The sequence below is a fragment of the Mauremys reevesii genome, linkage group 2 (genome assembly GCF_016161935.1).
Source record: "Mauremys reevesii isolate NIE-2019 linkage group 2, ASM1616193v1, whole genome shotgun sequence".
NCBI lineage: Eukaryota > Metazoa > Chordata > Testudines > Geoemydidae > Mauremys > Mauremys reevesii.
The window spans coordinates 248187325-248202721 of record NC_052624.1 but is presented as its reverse complement, the minus strand read 5'-3'; the positions used below and the strand labels follow the sequence as shown (position 1 = coordinate 248202721).

General features: G+C 44.0%; 1 protein-coding gene across 9 annotated transcripts in view; it reads right to left on the bottom strand.

Moving 5' to 3' along the window:
- Positions 1-3037: 3037 nt before the first annotated feature.
- Positions 3038-15397, bottom strand: part of MATN2 (matrilin 2) — a 107170-nt gene continuing 94810 nt past the window's right edge. For 8 of the 9 annotated variants that reach the window (XM_039521929.1, XM_039521932.1, XM_039521934.1 and 5 more), the window contains 5 exons: positions 10297-10449; positions 6614-6685; positions 5900-6013; positions 5443-5538; positions 3038-3400 (listed from right to left, as the gene is read on the bottom strand). In XM_039521929.1, the coding sequence (XP_039377863.1) occupies positions 3348-3400; positions 5443-5538; positions 5900-6013; positions 6614-6685; positions 10297-10449 (488 nt within the window). In that variant the 3' untranslated portion in view covers positions 3038-3347. Of the gene's footprint in view, positions 3401-5442; positions 5539-5899; positions 6014-6613; positions 6686-7801; positions 7964-10296; positions 10450-15397 lie in introns of those variants that run through there. The other variant, XM_039521936.1, reaches the window with a different exon arrangement.

Sequence of the window (15397 nt, the reverse complement as noted above, 5' to 3'; positions counted from 1 at the left end):
GCACCTGGTACCCAATTAAGAGTTTTCTTTGCTTTAGCCCAAACCTTAAATGAGGTAACACTGGTATTTTGAAGGGTCACTACATGTTTGACACAACTCTTATGATTTCACTCTTTTTTGGTTTCATGTTTTGGGTCTATTCATGCCTAATATTTAAAGTGACTAGGCTGAGTGCCCAACTTGAGACATCATAAAGGGACTTGTAGTTTTTTTTTTAAGAAAGTACTATGCATCCCATCCGCAGATCTCTTTTTTTTTTTTTAATAGGAGATTTATTCAGCTCACTGGTTATGCTTGAACATTTTGGTCTCTGCTTCTGGAAAGGGACCATTTTTCCCTTTGTACTGTGCCTACAATGAAGCCCTGATCACTGGTGCTATTTTAATACAAATGACTATTTAGAAGTGAGAGGTTAGCTCTGTGCAGGCATCTAAAAGAAAATACACAATAAAAATACAATTTCTTTCATAGGTGGTTCCAACATTTTAACAATGTATCTTTTAATAGAGCCATACAAAATACACATACACAGAATTGTAGTAAAGTATATTTTGATGTATGCTGAATCAGTCATTAATATTAAATCTATTCTGAACTGTAAGTCTCTTCAAGTGACATCCATTAAACATCACAATAAAGCCTGAAGGAAGTTACTTAATTCTTCCAATATCAGAGGATTTAGTTAACCCCATTGATCTTTGAATCTTAGGATCGTCTCTTGTTAAGAGGAGGCTTATTTTAAAAATGATTTTATGAAATGTAGAATTTGCCTGTTTAAATTGGCATTATTTAAATTGAACAGTTTTTATTGGATACCACTTAGTTTGTATGCTAGACAGCAGTTAATCAATTACCTATATGCAAACATTCTGAGATTTAAAGTTCTAGGGGTGGGGACTTGTGTGTTCCAGGATCCATCAGCCACCATATTTGTTCAGTTATAGGCATATTTGTATTTTGGGCATCTATAAACAACTCCCAGGAGCAGATACTAATGCTGATGTCAAACAAAACAAAACTCTTGATGTATGCTAGGAAACACATAAGATGAAACTTCACTTTGTTCCCAGTTCTAAAAAGGGGTGTGTGAAAGCTAAATGTCAGACTTGAAACCTCTTACTTAACTAAAGCTTTAATGGAAGCTATATGTTACTTTTTTTATGACTAGTCTGAACTAATGGATCTTTTGTACACACAAAAAATTGGATGCAATCCTAACAGCACGATTTCAGAATGCCATCACTTACTGCTTCAGTTGTTTCAGAGACTACTGTTGTAAAACAATCATGTTTTTCTTTGCCACTTAGGCATGTTGCAAGGGGAGACTTGTATTAAGAATTTGAGTCAAAACAGTAAATACTTGTGAAAATTAAATCTATTCATTCTCAAAAATGAATTCTACTTAAGTAGATATAAATAACAGGACATTACAAGATGTTTACAAAGCAGTATAAGCTAAAGCTGTATGCATTCATGCAAGAGTTATGCAATTGTCATGTAGAAAAAAAAATTGTCTTCAAGTATCTTTTTGGTACCTTCAGCTGCTGTAAGTGTTGTAAACATGCAAAATTTGGAGATACCAGGAACTGAAAACCATTACTCTTGAGTCTGCAGGGAGGGAGGTCACTTAACCCCACACACTTACTATTGTAATGTTTGCATCCTCACAATGGCTGAACTGCTCTTTAACAAACATGTGCAAAAAAGGCTACTGCTTTTTTGGAAAGAAAAGCTAGGAAATGACTTTTGACAAGCTGCAATCAAAAAGGGAACATGTATACTTTGAGCAGGGGATTGGACTAGATGATCTCCGGAGGTCTCTTCCAACACTAATATTCTATACTGCTTGTCTGTACTTGAAATTGTTACATTCAGAGCAAGAAAAAAGCAATATAAAACACTCTCCAAGTAGAGAGGATGGCAGCAACAAACTAAAGGATTTTGAGAGGGAGAGAAAACACCCTTCAGGTTTCTTGGGAATAGAGATGGTTTTCATCTGTAAAACTCCATGTTCCCTGAGAGAACATCTGCTGTTACAGTTGTGGCCTAAGACATGTAAGTAGATTTACTCATGACAAAAAGGCACCCACAGGTGCTAGATTTTTTTCAGAGACTAGAAGAGAGTGAAATTGCAGTTCAGGAAAGCTTTTGCCCAGCACTGCTAAATTGAAATCTGAGGTTTTGTTGTGGTAAGAAACAAATTCAGTGTCACTTTGAAACTAATCACTTTTTTTTTGACCACCACATTGAATAATTAAGTAATTTGCTCAGCTCTGTGAGTTATCCAACAAGAGTAGGATTGTCCGGCCTGAGAGACTCTGCTTCAGAGAAAACTATCTTCTATATGGCTCTCCAATTGGAATATTTGAATGTAAATTCACCTGAGGACCATTCTCCCTGAAACATTTAGTGCCCCATATTCTGCCCTTTGTCTGGAGGAAACATGCATGTCTCCCACTGTAGGCTAGATAGAACACACAAGAAAAGACCCTTGACCTGAAGAGTTTACAATGTGATAGAGTATAATATAGACTGGGACCAAATGTGAATTCTGGCCAATGACTAGAGTGCTAGGTGAGAGGAGATTGTGTGTGTGTGTTCTGGATGTAGAAGGCAGATGGCAAACTGTTACTTGAAGCTGCTCAAACACCTGGAATACTGCAAGAAAACGCTGTAGTTGGAGTTAGTGTATACATTTGTGATGCAAGTAAAAACCTATTAAGCTAGTCTTCACCTTCCCTCATAGCTAGTTTTCTATAGACAATGTTTTATGCTAGGCAAAGGAGGGTATATATGAAACAATTGTTTCATAGTCGCATTTATGCAGCACACTTAATATTTTTAGTATGATGGAGGAGGTGAGAGATGGAGCACAACTAATGAAGCAAAAATGATTTACAGAGTATATTAAAGTCATAGATTCCCAGGCCAGAAGAGGGCCATTGTGATCACTAGACTGACCTGTATAACAGGCCATAGAACTTCCCCAAAATAACACACCAGTAAGTCTAAAAATACCCAAACACAGCATGGAGGGTTCAAATTAAAAATAAAAGCATTTTATTAGATTGCATAGCTTATAAATTCAAGTGTTAAATTCTACTTAGAAATTTTGCTAGTTACTATAAAATTTTTAAAGTTCCTTTCTTGTCTTACTGCAATCAATGCAAGAGAAAAATATAATGCTGTACCTCAGTATGTAAATATTGGGTCCAAAAATGTCCTTTTCCATCAAACACAAAAAGATTTGTGCTACATAGCTTTGTACGGCTTTAAGAAAATAGCTTTGTTGCAACTTGTATGTATAAATATACAGTACAGTGTATACTTCTGTTAAGAACTCTTCATCAGTATCTTAGTCTGTTTTCCAGGGCTTCCATTCTCTTAGTTATTTCTTCCAGTATCAATAAGTTAAGGAAAAAGCTATCTGGAATACATAGTATTATACCAAAACTTGCCAGAAACTCCTTCAAATATTAATTTGATTCTTAGCATACTGAAAGGAAGGTGAAATCATTTTTAAAATGACACTAATTCAACAAACATGTCATGGCAGCCTCGAACTGTAAATGCCTGTATTTGTAACAAGCTAAATATTATAGTCTGTTGTATCCAGCACAACGCTGCATAGTTTTCTACTCAGCATTCTGGCATGTAATTGCTACATTTTTCTTTCATTATCCTTCAAGTGCCCCCTCCTCCACACCCCCAACTTATTATGGAGGGAAGAGAGAATATAACCAGCAGATGCTGCTGGTTGTGGGGGTTTGTAGTCTGTTACTGACATGCTGTCGCTCTCCTCCTCCACTCCCCTCAAGTCATTGTATTTCACAGCTCAACCCTATTTCCTCCTTTTCAATGCAGGGCTGGCAAAGGAACAAAGGGAGCTGTATGTAGCCCAATATGGAATGTTACAACTGGGTTTCTTTATCACCCCTAAAAGTTTTGTTGTTTTACATTTAAAAGTGCAGTCCACTAGCATTACCAAAAGTACCCATAGACAGGAGTTTCGGGTCACTGCTTATATCTGCTTAGCACAATGATAGGAGAAAATGGGCTGCTATTGGCATTTTAAAGTGAAGTGAAACTTCGTTCCTTGCTAGTGCAATCTTTAAAAATGTTTCAGCTACTTACCACTATGAAGCATTATTTATATATAAACATACTATTTAGATTAGATTACTATAGAAGACACATGAAGTCCCTAACCCACAAATAGATCTGGTACAATACAGGAAAACGTAATTATGAGTACTGTAGTATTTGAGCACCTCATGATCTTTAATGTGTGTATCCTCAAAACATATGAAATGCTATATCCCCATTTTACAGGTGGGGAACGGAGAGGCTAAGGGCTGGATCCACAAAGGAGACTTTGGGCTCAGTGTTTTGTGGACTCCCCATTGTTGGAGGTTTTAGGAATATATTGCACAAACACCTGCCAGGACTGGCCACTGGACTTGACTTGAGGACCTCTCAAGGTCCCTTCCAGCCCTCCATTTCCCATTCTTTGCAACACCTAACTTTTAGGTTCTCTGCTGCCTACTGGAATCCACAGGGGGGGAATTCTGTGCATAAAAACGGGATCCACAAAAGCCAGCAAGCTGAGCTGGGAGCTGTTCAAGCTAGTGAGCAGAAAATTTGTAGAATGAGTGCGGCCTAAGCAAGCTTGCCCTTCAAAGGGAGTTAGGCACCTAACTCCAGGCTGCAGGGAGGTGGCTGTTGCTGATTGGGATTCATAGCCATGAACCTTTCCCAGAGTTAGATGCCTAACCCAGGTCAGCTTTTTCCTGCAAAAAAGAGGAGACTCAAAAAATGAAAATTGAAGCCAGAAGTGGTTTGTGTGTGTAAAATCAGTCATCAGCACTGTTCTCTGTATAATATCCTGACATTTTCATTTGGAAATTAGCTTAAGTGACTCGTTGCATGTGGCTATTTCCTGAGCACAGCGGGAGACTTCTCTTTGGTATTCTGATACAAGAGTTTCCTTTTGCCAATAAACACTACTCAAAAATAGTATGATGGAGGATTAAAATTTCAGCCGAAGTGATAGCCAAATCCAGAGAATAGGTCTCTGAATAGGTCCAGGTCTCAAAATCAGTATCCATTTTCTTTGCCGCCCTAAACACGCTACTCACCTGATCTAAGATGTAGACTTGTCTTCCTATTCAGTGGCTATGAAACATTTAAGATGCATGTTTATGAATAAAAACTTTGGTCCGTTCATTGAAGGAGCTGTGGATTTGAAGTCATTGTAAGAGCTGTGTAAACAGTAGAATTGTTTCAGTTAATAAATTGCTTTTGGGCCCAAGGAGACATGAGACTTTGAGTTTTAAGTGTATGGCCCTAATTAGCATTTATTGTAACTGTCCTCCCCGCCTCCCCTTATAAATAACTTCCTTTCTATCTGTGATCCGGGAAACAATTATTCAGAAAGGATATATCGCTGAGTTAGTTTTTTTACTTCAGCATTGGCATGGTTCTGGAATGTTATGAGATTTTCACAGTTGCACTGCTCCTTATCTTTTGAAGGGTTTGCTGGAAAAGCAGACAGAAGGCATTCAGAGAAACAGTGACATATAATCTAAATATACTGAATCTGCAAGAGAATGTAGCCACTAAATGCAGAGTATGTTCAATATTTTCCTGGCATTGAAGCATAGTATAATCACTATCAAAAGATGCACATATCAAATCCCAGTTAAATACTTAGCTGTAATCATCACAGAGGAGGAGGCACTTAGAGAGGGTACTATGAAGAAACAGGTAGGCAAGGAACGCCACTCTGTGGCAGGCAATGTTTATGAATTTCCAGTCTTGACATGTCTTTCTAACTTGTGTAATCAAAGGAGAAGGCTGGAATCGCCTAAAGATTACCTGAGCCCTGGTAACTAATTACCTGATCTTGCTGTCGACTGTGAAACACTCTCCTCTTCAAAAAGATACTTGTGATGTACTGCAAAATTGGAACAGGCAAGGAGGTCTGTGACGGCTATGCTGCCTGGTTCAGATCCTGCAGGAAACCCCAAGACAGAACTGTGGTTGTGATTATGCAATACATCTACTGAATTTTGTATGTAACACATTCATTTAAGGCCAGATTCTTCCACTCACCCATCAGCACCTTAATCCCAGTGGATTTTAGCAGGGACTTCTAATGGTGTAAGGTACTACTCAGAGTTTGCATTTTACACAAAGAATCTGAGCTATTAGATTGTATACTGTAGATAGACTGTTTAAGTGTTGTATTCCAGGCCAGGAGAGGGACTTCAGCTCTGTATTGGTTACTGTTAAGCCTGAGCACTTTAGAGTCTATTAAATAGTAAATGATCATGTAAATAAAAAATGTTTTAAAGTACATCAACGTACAAGGTTGCTGTGGAAGTTACAGCATCCAAATAAACTACTCCGGGTGATAAGGTGGGAGCATGCAGCCATAAGCATGTTGCAACAAAGCTCAGAAGACCAAAAAGGGGTTGTGGGGGATTTTGGTTTTTTGGTATGGGTATCCCTCTGGGTGAATGATGAACTTTCTATAGTGGATGCCATGAGAGGAATGCTGAATGGGGAGCCAGCTGAGGTGAAAACAGGACACAGATTTAAAGCATCTAACCTGAAGAATGAGGACCAGTCTTGTGAGGCCTCCCTGTCAGGGGATCCTGATGGGGATCTGACTCTTCCAAAGCTGGCAGAAACAATTTCCAAAAGAGAAAGATATTAATAGAAAAAATGATTTTATTATTTTGCACAGAACAGTAACTTCCAATGACAGGAAAATGGTATTTCTTTCTTGATGATTTTCTGTTAGCAGCTTCCCTCCTCATTCATAACAAGTTGGCAGTGGCTCTCCTGTGTGGAATTCAGAGGGGGCTCAGCATTATTGCTGGAGGCTCCAGGAGTAAGCCCTGCCCTTCATCTTAGGCCATCAAAAGAGTTCTTCTAAAGCTAGAAACACTTCAGCAACTGACTACTAATAACTTAAAATTATATCAACTAACCTTAAGTCAGTTACAGAAAAAAATCAGGTCAACCCCCCCCACCCCCCCATGGCAGAGTCCAAACTTTGGGCTGTGCGCGTGTGGCCCTGGCTTGCCAGTTTGACTCAAAGCACCATGGCCTGGCAGAGTGAGCAATGGTTGCTTGCTGCAGCAGGGCATAACTTGACCTCTGAGGCTCCTTAAAGGCTGCCTATAGCACCTCTTAGACTTGTCTTGATGCTTGAAAGGCTTCTCTGCTACTGGGCAGGGGGTACAGGGAGCCAGCTAGAGAGATGCTGCATTGGAGGAACGAGGGTGTTAGATCCAGTGATTCCTCAACTGAGGGGAGGGTGAGAGGAACTTGCTGGAACAGTCGTTTCTGCACAACAAATACAAATTAAACATAAATAAAACAAAGTGGTTGTGAGAAACTGAGCTGCCAATTTGTTCCATCACTTGGGGCGGAATTTCTGGTGGCCCACGTTAAAGCGTGGTGCAGTCCTGGAGCCTCCCAGTTCCGCAGGTGAGAGGCATTACCCATTTGTGATGAATGAAGAGAAGCTGGTCAGCAGAAAACCAGGAGGCAGATGGACACATCAGAGTTTCTAGTTTGGAAACTGCCTCAAAGGGGCAAGATTTACTTGTTTTTGGTTTAGCAAATAACACATTTCTGAAAGGTACATGAAATGTATGGCAAACAGCACTGCAGCTATCTAAGGATGTTTGATAGGGAGAGAGATTTATTAGAAGAGTTGCCCAAGAATTTTGGACTTGGAATCTCCCTATGCTTTTGAAATTGTCATCATCTGTTTGCCTACCTAGTATGCAGGTGGATGAACAGAACTGCTTTTCTACAATCTCAGTATTTTGCATGTCAAAGGGAGCTAGCAATAAGATCCTTAGGGTTGAGGCAGAGGCAGAGGATACACAGTCTGGCTGGAGGGTCCTCAGTCATATTCTTTCTCCTGACTCTCTCAAAGCCCTGCCTAAAAGGAGGAATGTGTTACTTCCTACCAGGCAATCCTGCACAGCAAAGAGCCTTCTAGGGTTCCTGGGCTTCATTCTCCTGTTACAGGAAGTGACTTCAGACATCTATATGAACGAGCAAGTAATACTGAGTGCCAGTTGTGTGCGAGTGGGTGCAGGGGCATCATTAGCTCCCTGGTGAACAGGGGTCCATTCAGAGGTGAAAGTAACTGAAAGGACTTACTGGTATGCCGGAGTCCTGAGTGGGGGCGTGACCTCAACCGGAAGAGGCATGTAAAGGCCCTGGGGCTCCGGCTGTGGCTGGGAGCCCCAGGGCCTTTAAATCACCCTGGAACTCCCAGCTGCAGAGGCGGCTGGGAGCCCCAGGGCTCAGGGGCGAAATAAAGGGCCCCGGGCTCCGGACGCTGTGGAGCTCCGGGCCCGTTAAAGCACTGCCCAAGCCCCACTGCCAGAGCTCCCGTGGTGATTCAAAGGGTCCGGGGCGCCCCGCAGTGGCAGGAGCCCCGGGCCTTTTAAATCACCTGAGCCCAGCTGCTGGGCTCCGGCGGTGATTTAAAGGGCCAGAAGCTCCAGCCACTGTGGGGAGCCCCGGGCCCTTTAAAGCGCCACCCGAGCCCTGCTGCTGGAGCTCTGGCAGCAGCACTTTAAAGGGGGGAGGGATAGTTCAGTGGTTTGAGCATTGGCCTGCTAAACCCAGGGTTGTGAGCTCAATCCTTGAGGGGGCCACTTAGGGATCTGGGGCAAAAATCAGTACTTGGTCCTGCTAGTGAAGGCAGGGGGCTGGACTCAATGACCTTTCAAGGTCCCTTCCAGTTCTAGGAGATAAATAAAATAATAATAATTGGAAATGTACCTAAGGGCCCAGGGATCCCCACAGCAGCTGGAGCCCTGGGCCCTTTAAATCACCGCCCAGGAAGCCAGTCTGGCACGGCGTACCAGCTCTTTCCGGTACGCTGTACCGGACTGGACCGGCTTACTTTCACTTCTGGGTCCATTCCAGCTCAGAATCCTCCTATCCCTTGAACAGATGCTATGGGAAGAAGGTCTAGAGTGTGGTTGCTAGTGACACAGTGGGGGCAGGGCAGGGGAATGATTTTGGAAAGTCGGGTTCTGCGCACATGGATCAAAGGACTGGTTTGAAGCACAAACTGGTTGTTTTTCAGTTTACTTACTGGGTACATTGGATTATGTTGTTGCTGTTGTGAACACCACGCAATAGCCCGTAAGAAGAAGTCCTTAACCTTTTTTTTTTTTTTTGCTGCTGAGCCCTACCACTGATTTACATGAGGCAACATCGGCAACATTCCCCTACACTGGAGGTTCTCAAACTGTGGTCCGCGGACGACCAGTGGTCTGTGAGCTCCATTCAGGTGGTCCGCAGATAGTTCCCTCTAAGGTATGTGCCTGGGCAGCCGCACATGATACAATGAAGAGCCACCCACCTAATTAGTGGAGTGGCTCCACTAATTAGGTGCCTGGACCCTGGAGAAGACACATGTAAGGTGAGGTGGTAGCCTTGGGGGGAGTAGGACGTGGGGGAGGTGAGAAGAGGGGGTGGGGGGAATTTGGGACGTGCAGGGCTGCAGCGGCCAGACAAAGGTGACTTTCCCCAGCTCCAGAGCTGTGGCTACTGGGGAAAGACCCCCCTCCTTCCCAGCCCCAGCTCGGTGGCTGCTGTGGTGGGGGGAGAGACCACCCTCCTTCCCAGCACCAGCTCAGGGGCTGCCACACTGGGGGAGACCCCCCTCCTTCCCAGCCCCAGCTTGGGGGCTGCCGCGACAAGGGAGAGAGCATATCCATTGCATTAGAAAGGTAAGACTACTGATATTAAAATATGAGTTTTGTTCTTCTATTTATAGAACAAATTATTCTATTTGTAGAATGTGAATTATTAAGGTTTTTTTTATATAGCGCTTTTATCCGAAGTGCTTTACAATAGCTAGCTAATGGTACAAACAACATTTGGAAAGATCATTAAGTGGTCCGCTGAGGCCCTCTGCAATTTTCAAGTGGTCTGCAAAAAAAAGTTTGAGAACCACTGGCCTACACAATTTTAAACATGACTCATATAGACCATAAGTGCAGTTGTTCTCTCCCAATAAATCATTTGGATTCTGCCCCACCACAACCAATATTCCTAAAGGAATAGCTCATGTTTAGTCTGGGTGGGGTTCACTGATCTAACTGCAGCCTGGAGGAAGGGGGGGGGCATTACCAATCCTCCTGGGGTTTAAGTGTATATTTGATGCATCATTTATTAAAAACAGAAGAGAAGCAAAATATAAATGGCTGTTCCTTTTTCTTATATCTCAATGGAAGAGGCATGTGGTACCTTCACAGATTCGTTTTTTTAGTTTTTCACTTATCTCCCCCATGGTACTGAAGTCTTCAGCATAGAAGAGGTGTTTGTCTGGTGGCTCAGAAGCAATTTCCAGTAATTCTTCCTCAATTGCTTTTCCTATTCCAACAGCATAGATAGTTATACCTGGGTGCAAGATAAATTGCACATTATTACAACAGCAACATTTTTTTAAATCCAGAGTTTAAGTGAAAGGAAGATGTATTTTTGATTACTTATAGCACCATAGATGTGCATGCCATATAACTCCAAAGATTGTGTTGGATGAATAATCCTAGTTACACTGAGTTATACAACATCTGAAATGCTGTAGAAACTCACTGCTTTACTGTTGGTTTTATTAACAAACAATTCTTCAGCTAAAGAAGCCCTGGACATATGGTTACCACTGAAGATAAATGAATCCCAAAAGAGCACTGTGGCTGCAACATACTGAGGGAGAGAGAGCACCTCTGATCAATTTAGCAGTGGCACTGAGAGACTCTGGAGGGACACAGAGCTCATCAGTCCCTTTTTAGCTGAAATGATAGATAGACTTGATGTAGTAGCAAGGCAGGCAGGGGACAGAATCCTGAAAGAGATCAGTAGTTTGCTGAGAAATAGACTTAAATACATTGTCTTCTCTGATAGAGTCAGCTAGGCAGATTAATCTGGAGCCTTGGAACCTAAGAGTTCTTGATCTTCTAAGAGAAATGCAGAATTGATGTTGGGAGAAGGGACAGAGAGAGAGGAGCCATTTATGGGGCTGGAGGAAAGAGATTAATGAGTCCTGGGGCAGGGATCCTGGGTGTAAGAGTCTCTCCTGCATTGGGTGTTTGGTTTCTTGTCGAGGGAGGGGGCAGGAAGAGAACTGGGAGTAGGAGATCAGTTGTTTAAGGGGATTCATGCCATAGTTAGTCTTAATACATGCTGGTAGCTGGGCTGGGGGCAATGGCTCACGTTCCCCTCAGACAGATTTTAAACATACACCACACAAAGCAGAGCACACTTCATATTCCTGTTTTCCAACAACTGGCAATGATTCCTTGCTTCTGGTTTACACATGATCTGAATATTCATTTCTAGTTACATCACTTCTGCCATTAGAAAATGTACTCACCTTGCACTGACAGCTTTGGAATTTAAAAAAGATTAGAAGTTGGTCCTTGTCCTGTCTGCAAAAGGTCATTGTGAAATGAGTGCAGAAGATCTGTCTGGGATCCCAGTCATTTTTTAAAAAACCCCACAAGGATTATCCTTTTAAGGACTGACGCAATTTTTAAGAGAGCTTCAGATGCCAATGACAAAAACTGAATTTTCAGCTCCTTGGTTTCAGATAAAAAGTAGTGTGTGGGGTTAGTGTATCTGCTTTCCTTTGCTGTTCAGCGATAACATCTATATGCTCACTATGAATAACCACTTTCAACCCTCCACTGGCAATGCAGGAGACTAGATGTGATGACATAGTAAATACACCTCTTCCATCTCCGGGGCCTACATTTTAATTAAGCAGAGTCCTGCTTTCTATCAAGACCCTGGATGACATTGTGCTAGCCAGGAAAGTAAAACATCCACCACATTACAGAGGATGATTCAGTTTAATGAATGGACTGTTCATGCTGAGGTCTGCTGCTTTTTAAAGACTTGGAGTTAACAGTGATAAAACACTCAGTGCCAAATTTCTGCTCAGCAAAACTACATGGCCCCCAGTGGGATTATACAGGGGATGTATTTGGCTCCTGGTGTCTCAGTGAAAGCAATCCACTGCTGAGGTTTCTCACTGAAAATAAGTGGGGTTGGCTTGTACTTCTCTCCACATCTTTTACTTGTCAAGGCCTGTAACTCTTCCATACACTGTCCCAAATCCTACCTACTCACTCCTGGGCATGAAACCATAAGTTATTGGTTTAATGTTCAAAGCTTCAGAAAGGGCGTGGTGTTGACATTTCTCTGTGAATACAAGTTTGTTAGCTCTGTTGCCTCCTATTCTGTATTTTTCCACACTGTTTCTTCATCTCCTTGTACCATTACTTCTTCCCTTTTCTCCTTAGCAGAGTCATATCAGGACACACTCCCAACTGGTTGCACAAATGGGTGCCCCTGCCTGCATTCAGGTGTGCAACAAGCTATCATTGTGTCGATATGTCAAAAAACAAGGTCTGAAGCCTTTCTAAGGTCCTGGCAGCTTTATTTGTGCCACAGTCCATCAGGCCAGGTTAGTAGTATGACTCTTGCAAAACATTTCCTGTTTTACAGGCAAGTCCTTTTTTTGTTGAAAATTTTCGGTTTTTAAATCTCTAGCTGTTATTAGATACTGTGTGGGGACAGTGATTTTTGCCGAGGGCGCCTTAAAGAATTGATTTCTGTCACCTTGATCATAGGCTACAGTTTTATGGACCCCCCCCCAAAAACACACCCCAAAACGAAACAACAACATATTGTAGACCATGTTTACTGTTCAAAATCACGTTTCCAATTAAATCTGAACATGAGTTATCATCTTGCTAGGCCCTCCTCTATAACAAACAATGGGTTTCTTTTTCAGCAAGACCAGTGGAATATGGACAATAAAGCAACTGTCACAGGGTCAGCTCACCACTAGGGCACCTGCTCCTGACCGCTCTGGGGATTAGCTCCTTCCAGGCATAGGCACCAACTTTTCCCAGCGCCAGTGGGTACTCGACCCCCCCTTTTGCCCCCCACTCCACCCCCTGCCCCGCCCCATTCCAACCCCTTCCTCAATGTCCCCACCCCAACTCCACCCCTCCCTGCCCCTACTGGATCCCGTCTCCAAATCCCCGCCCCGGCCCCACCTCTTTCCCGACTGCACAGCGTTCCCCTCCCTCCCAGTGCTTCCTGCTGCAAAACAGCTGTTTTGTGTCGGGAAGCGCTGGAAGCTAGGGGGAGAAGTGGGGACGCGGCGAGCTCAGGGGAGGAGGCGGAGCGGAGGCAAGCTGGGGCAGGGTGGGGAGCTGCCGGTGGGTGCAGAGCACCCACCGATTTTTCCCCATGGGTGCTCCAGCCCCAGAGCACCCATGGAGTCAATGCCCATGCTTCCAGGTGCTGCACCCACCTCTGGCAGTCTCTCCACCCATCATCCTCTCTCACCATGCAGCCCCTCTCACTGCAGGAGCTGCAGCTTCCTCTCTGTGACATGGCCCTCTGGCCAGGTCACTATGGTCCTCCCCTTCCAGGGTATCGAAGTCTTTTGGGGCAGACTGTCCCAGGCAGTCCACTCTCTACTGCTGGTCTGTGCCCCTTCCCTACTGGCTGGTAGGGGAACCCAGGCCCACCCTCTATTCTAGGTTCCAGCTCAGGGACCCTCTAGTCAGCAGCCAAGGACCTCACTGCCTTTTCCCTGAGCCTTTCCCTACCTGGTTTGTTTAGTCTGAAGAAGAGAAGACTGAGGGGGGAAATGATAACAGTTTTCAAGTAAATAAAAGGTGTTACAAGGAGGAGGGAGAAAAATTGTTCTTAACCTGAGGATAGGACAAGAAGCAATGGGCTTAAATTGCAGCAAGGGAGGTTTAGGTTGGACATTAGGAAAAACTTCCTAACTGTCAGGTTGGTTAAGCACTGGAATAAACTGCATAGGGAGGTTGTGGAATCTCCATAAGTGGAGATTTTGAAGAGCAGGTTAGACAAACACCTGTCAGGGATTGTCTAGATAATACTTAGTCCTGCCATGAATGCAGGGGACTGGACTAGATGACCTCTCAAGGTCCCTTCCAATCCTATGATTCTGGCTTTCCCCCCATCTCTGGGTTTGCCAGATGCACAACTCCCTCCTCCTACCAGGGAGTAACTGAAGACTACTTCCCTGCAGCCCCCAGCTGTTCTCAGCTCCTGGGTTTTATACGGGCCCTTCCTATCCCCATCCAGCTGAGCCTCATCTAATTAATCCTGTTCACTGGCTCCTCCTCTAGGTGCAGCCTGGGCAATTAACTGGATCACCTAGTCACCTTAATCCTTTATGGTTTTGTGCAGGATGGACACCCAATCATAGCAACATATAATTGCTTCCAAGTCTATGCTGTATTTTTAAAAATTATAGCATAAAGCAAAGGCTCTTGAACTTATATCTGATATTTTGAGTGCGGTGTTTTATATTAATATTATGTGTTAAATGGAATATTTAATAAAGCTCCTAATATCTGCGATTCTCCATTTAAATTAAGTACCTTTAATGGAAACATGCAGGGCACAGCTCAGCATTCAAGCTATACAATGCAACTGCCTTGTGCTGATTTGGTTCTTCAGTACATAGACCCTCTCAGAGGTACTTACTCATTACTTCCTGAGATAGTAGTTGTAATGTGGTGCTTTGTGGCAAAGCCCCTAGACCAGTAGTTTTCAAACTTTTTTTTCTGGCGATCCAGTTGAAGAAAATTGTCGATGCCCATGACCCAACGGAGCTGGGGATGAGGGGTTTGAGGTATGGGAGGAGCTCAGGGCTGGGGCAGAGGGTTGGGGTATGGGAAGGGATCAGGGCTCTGGGCTGCAGATGAGGGGTTTGGGGTGCAGATGAGGGGTTTGGGGTGCAGTAAGGTGTTCTGGGTTTGGGGAGCTCAGGGTTGGGGCATGGGCTTACCTCAGGTGGCTCCCGGTCAGCCACGCAACAGGGGTGCTAAGGCAGGCTTCCTGCCTATCCTGGCACCATGGACTGTGTTGCACCCCAGAAGTGGCCAGCAGCAGGTCCAGCTCCTAGGCAGAGGCGCGCAAGCAGCTCTGTGCGGCTCTTGCCCACAGGCACCACCACCCCCAGCTCCCATTGGCCAGGAACTGGCCAGTGGGAGTGCAGAGCTGATGATGAGGGCAGAGGCAGTGCATGGAGCCTCGTGGCCTCCCTGCCTAGGAGCCAGACCTGCTGCTGGCCGCTTCCAGGGCGCAGCGCGGTGTCAGAACAGGTAGGGACTAGCCAGCACCGCCGATGGGACTTTTAACAGCCTGGTTGGCAGTGCTGAGCAGAGCCGCCACGATCCAGTACCTTACATTCTGTGACCCAGTACTGGGTCATGACCAACAGTTTGAAAACCACTTCCCTAGACAGCGAACCAAACGTTTGGGAAAATATAATTCTCTCCAGCAGAGGGCA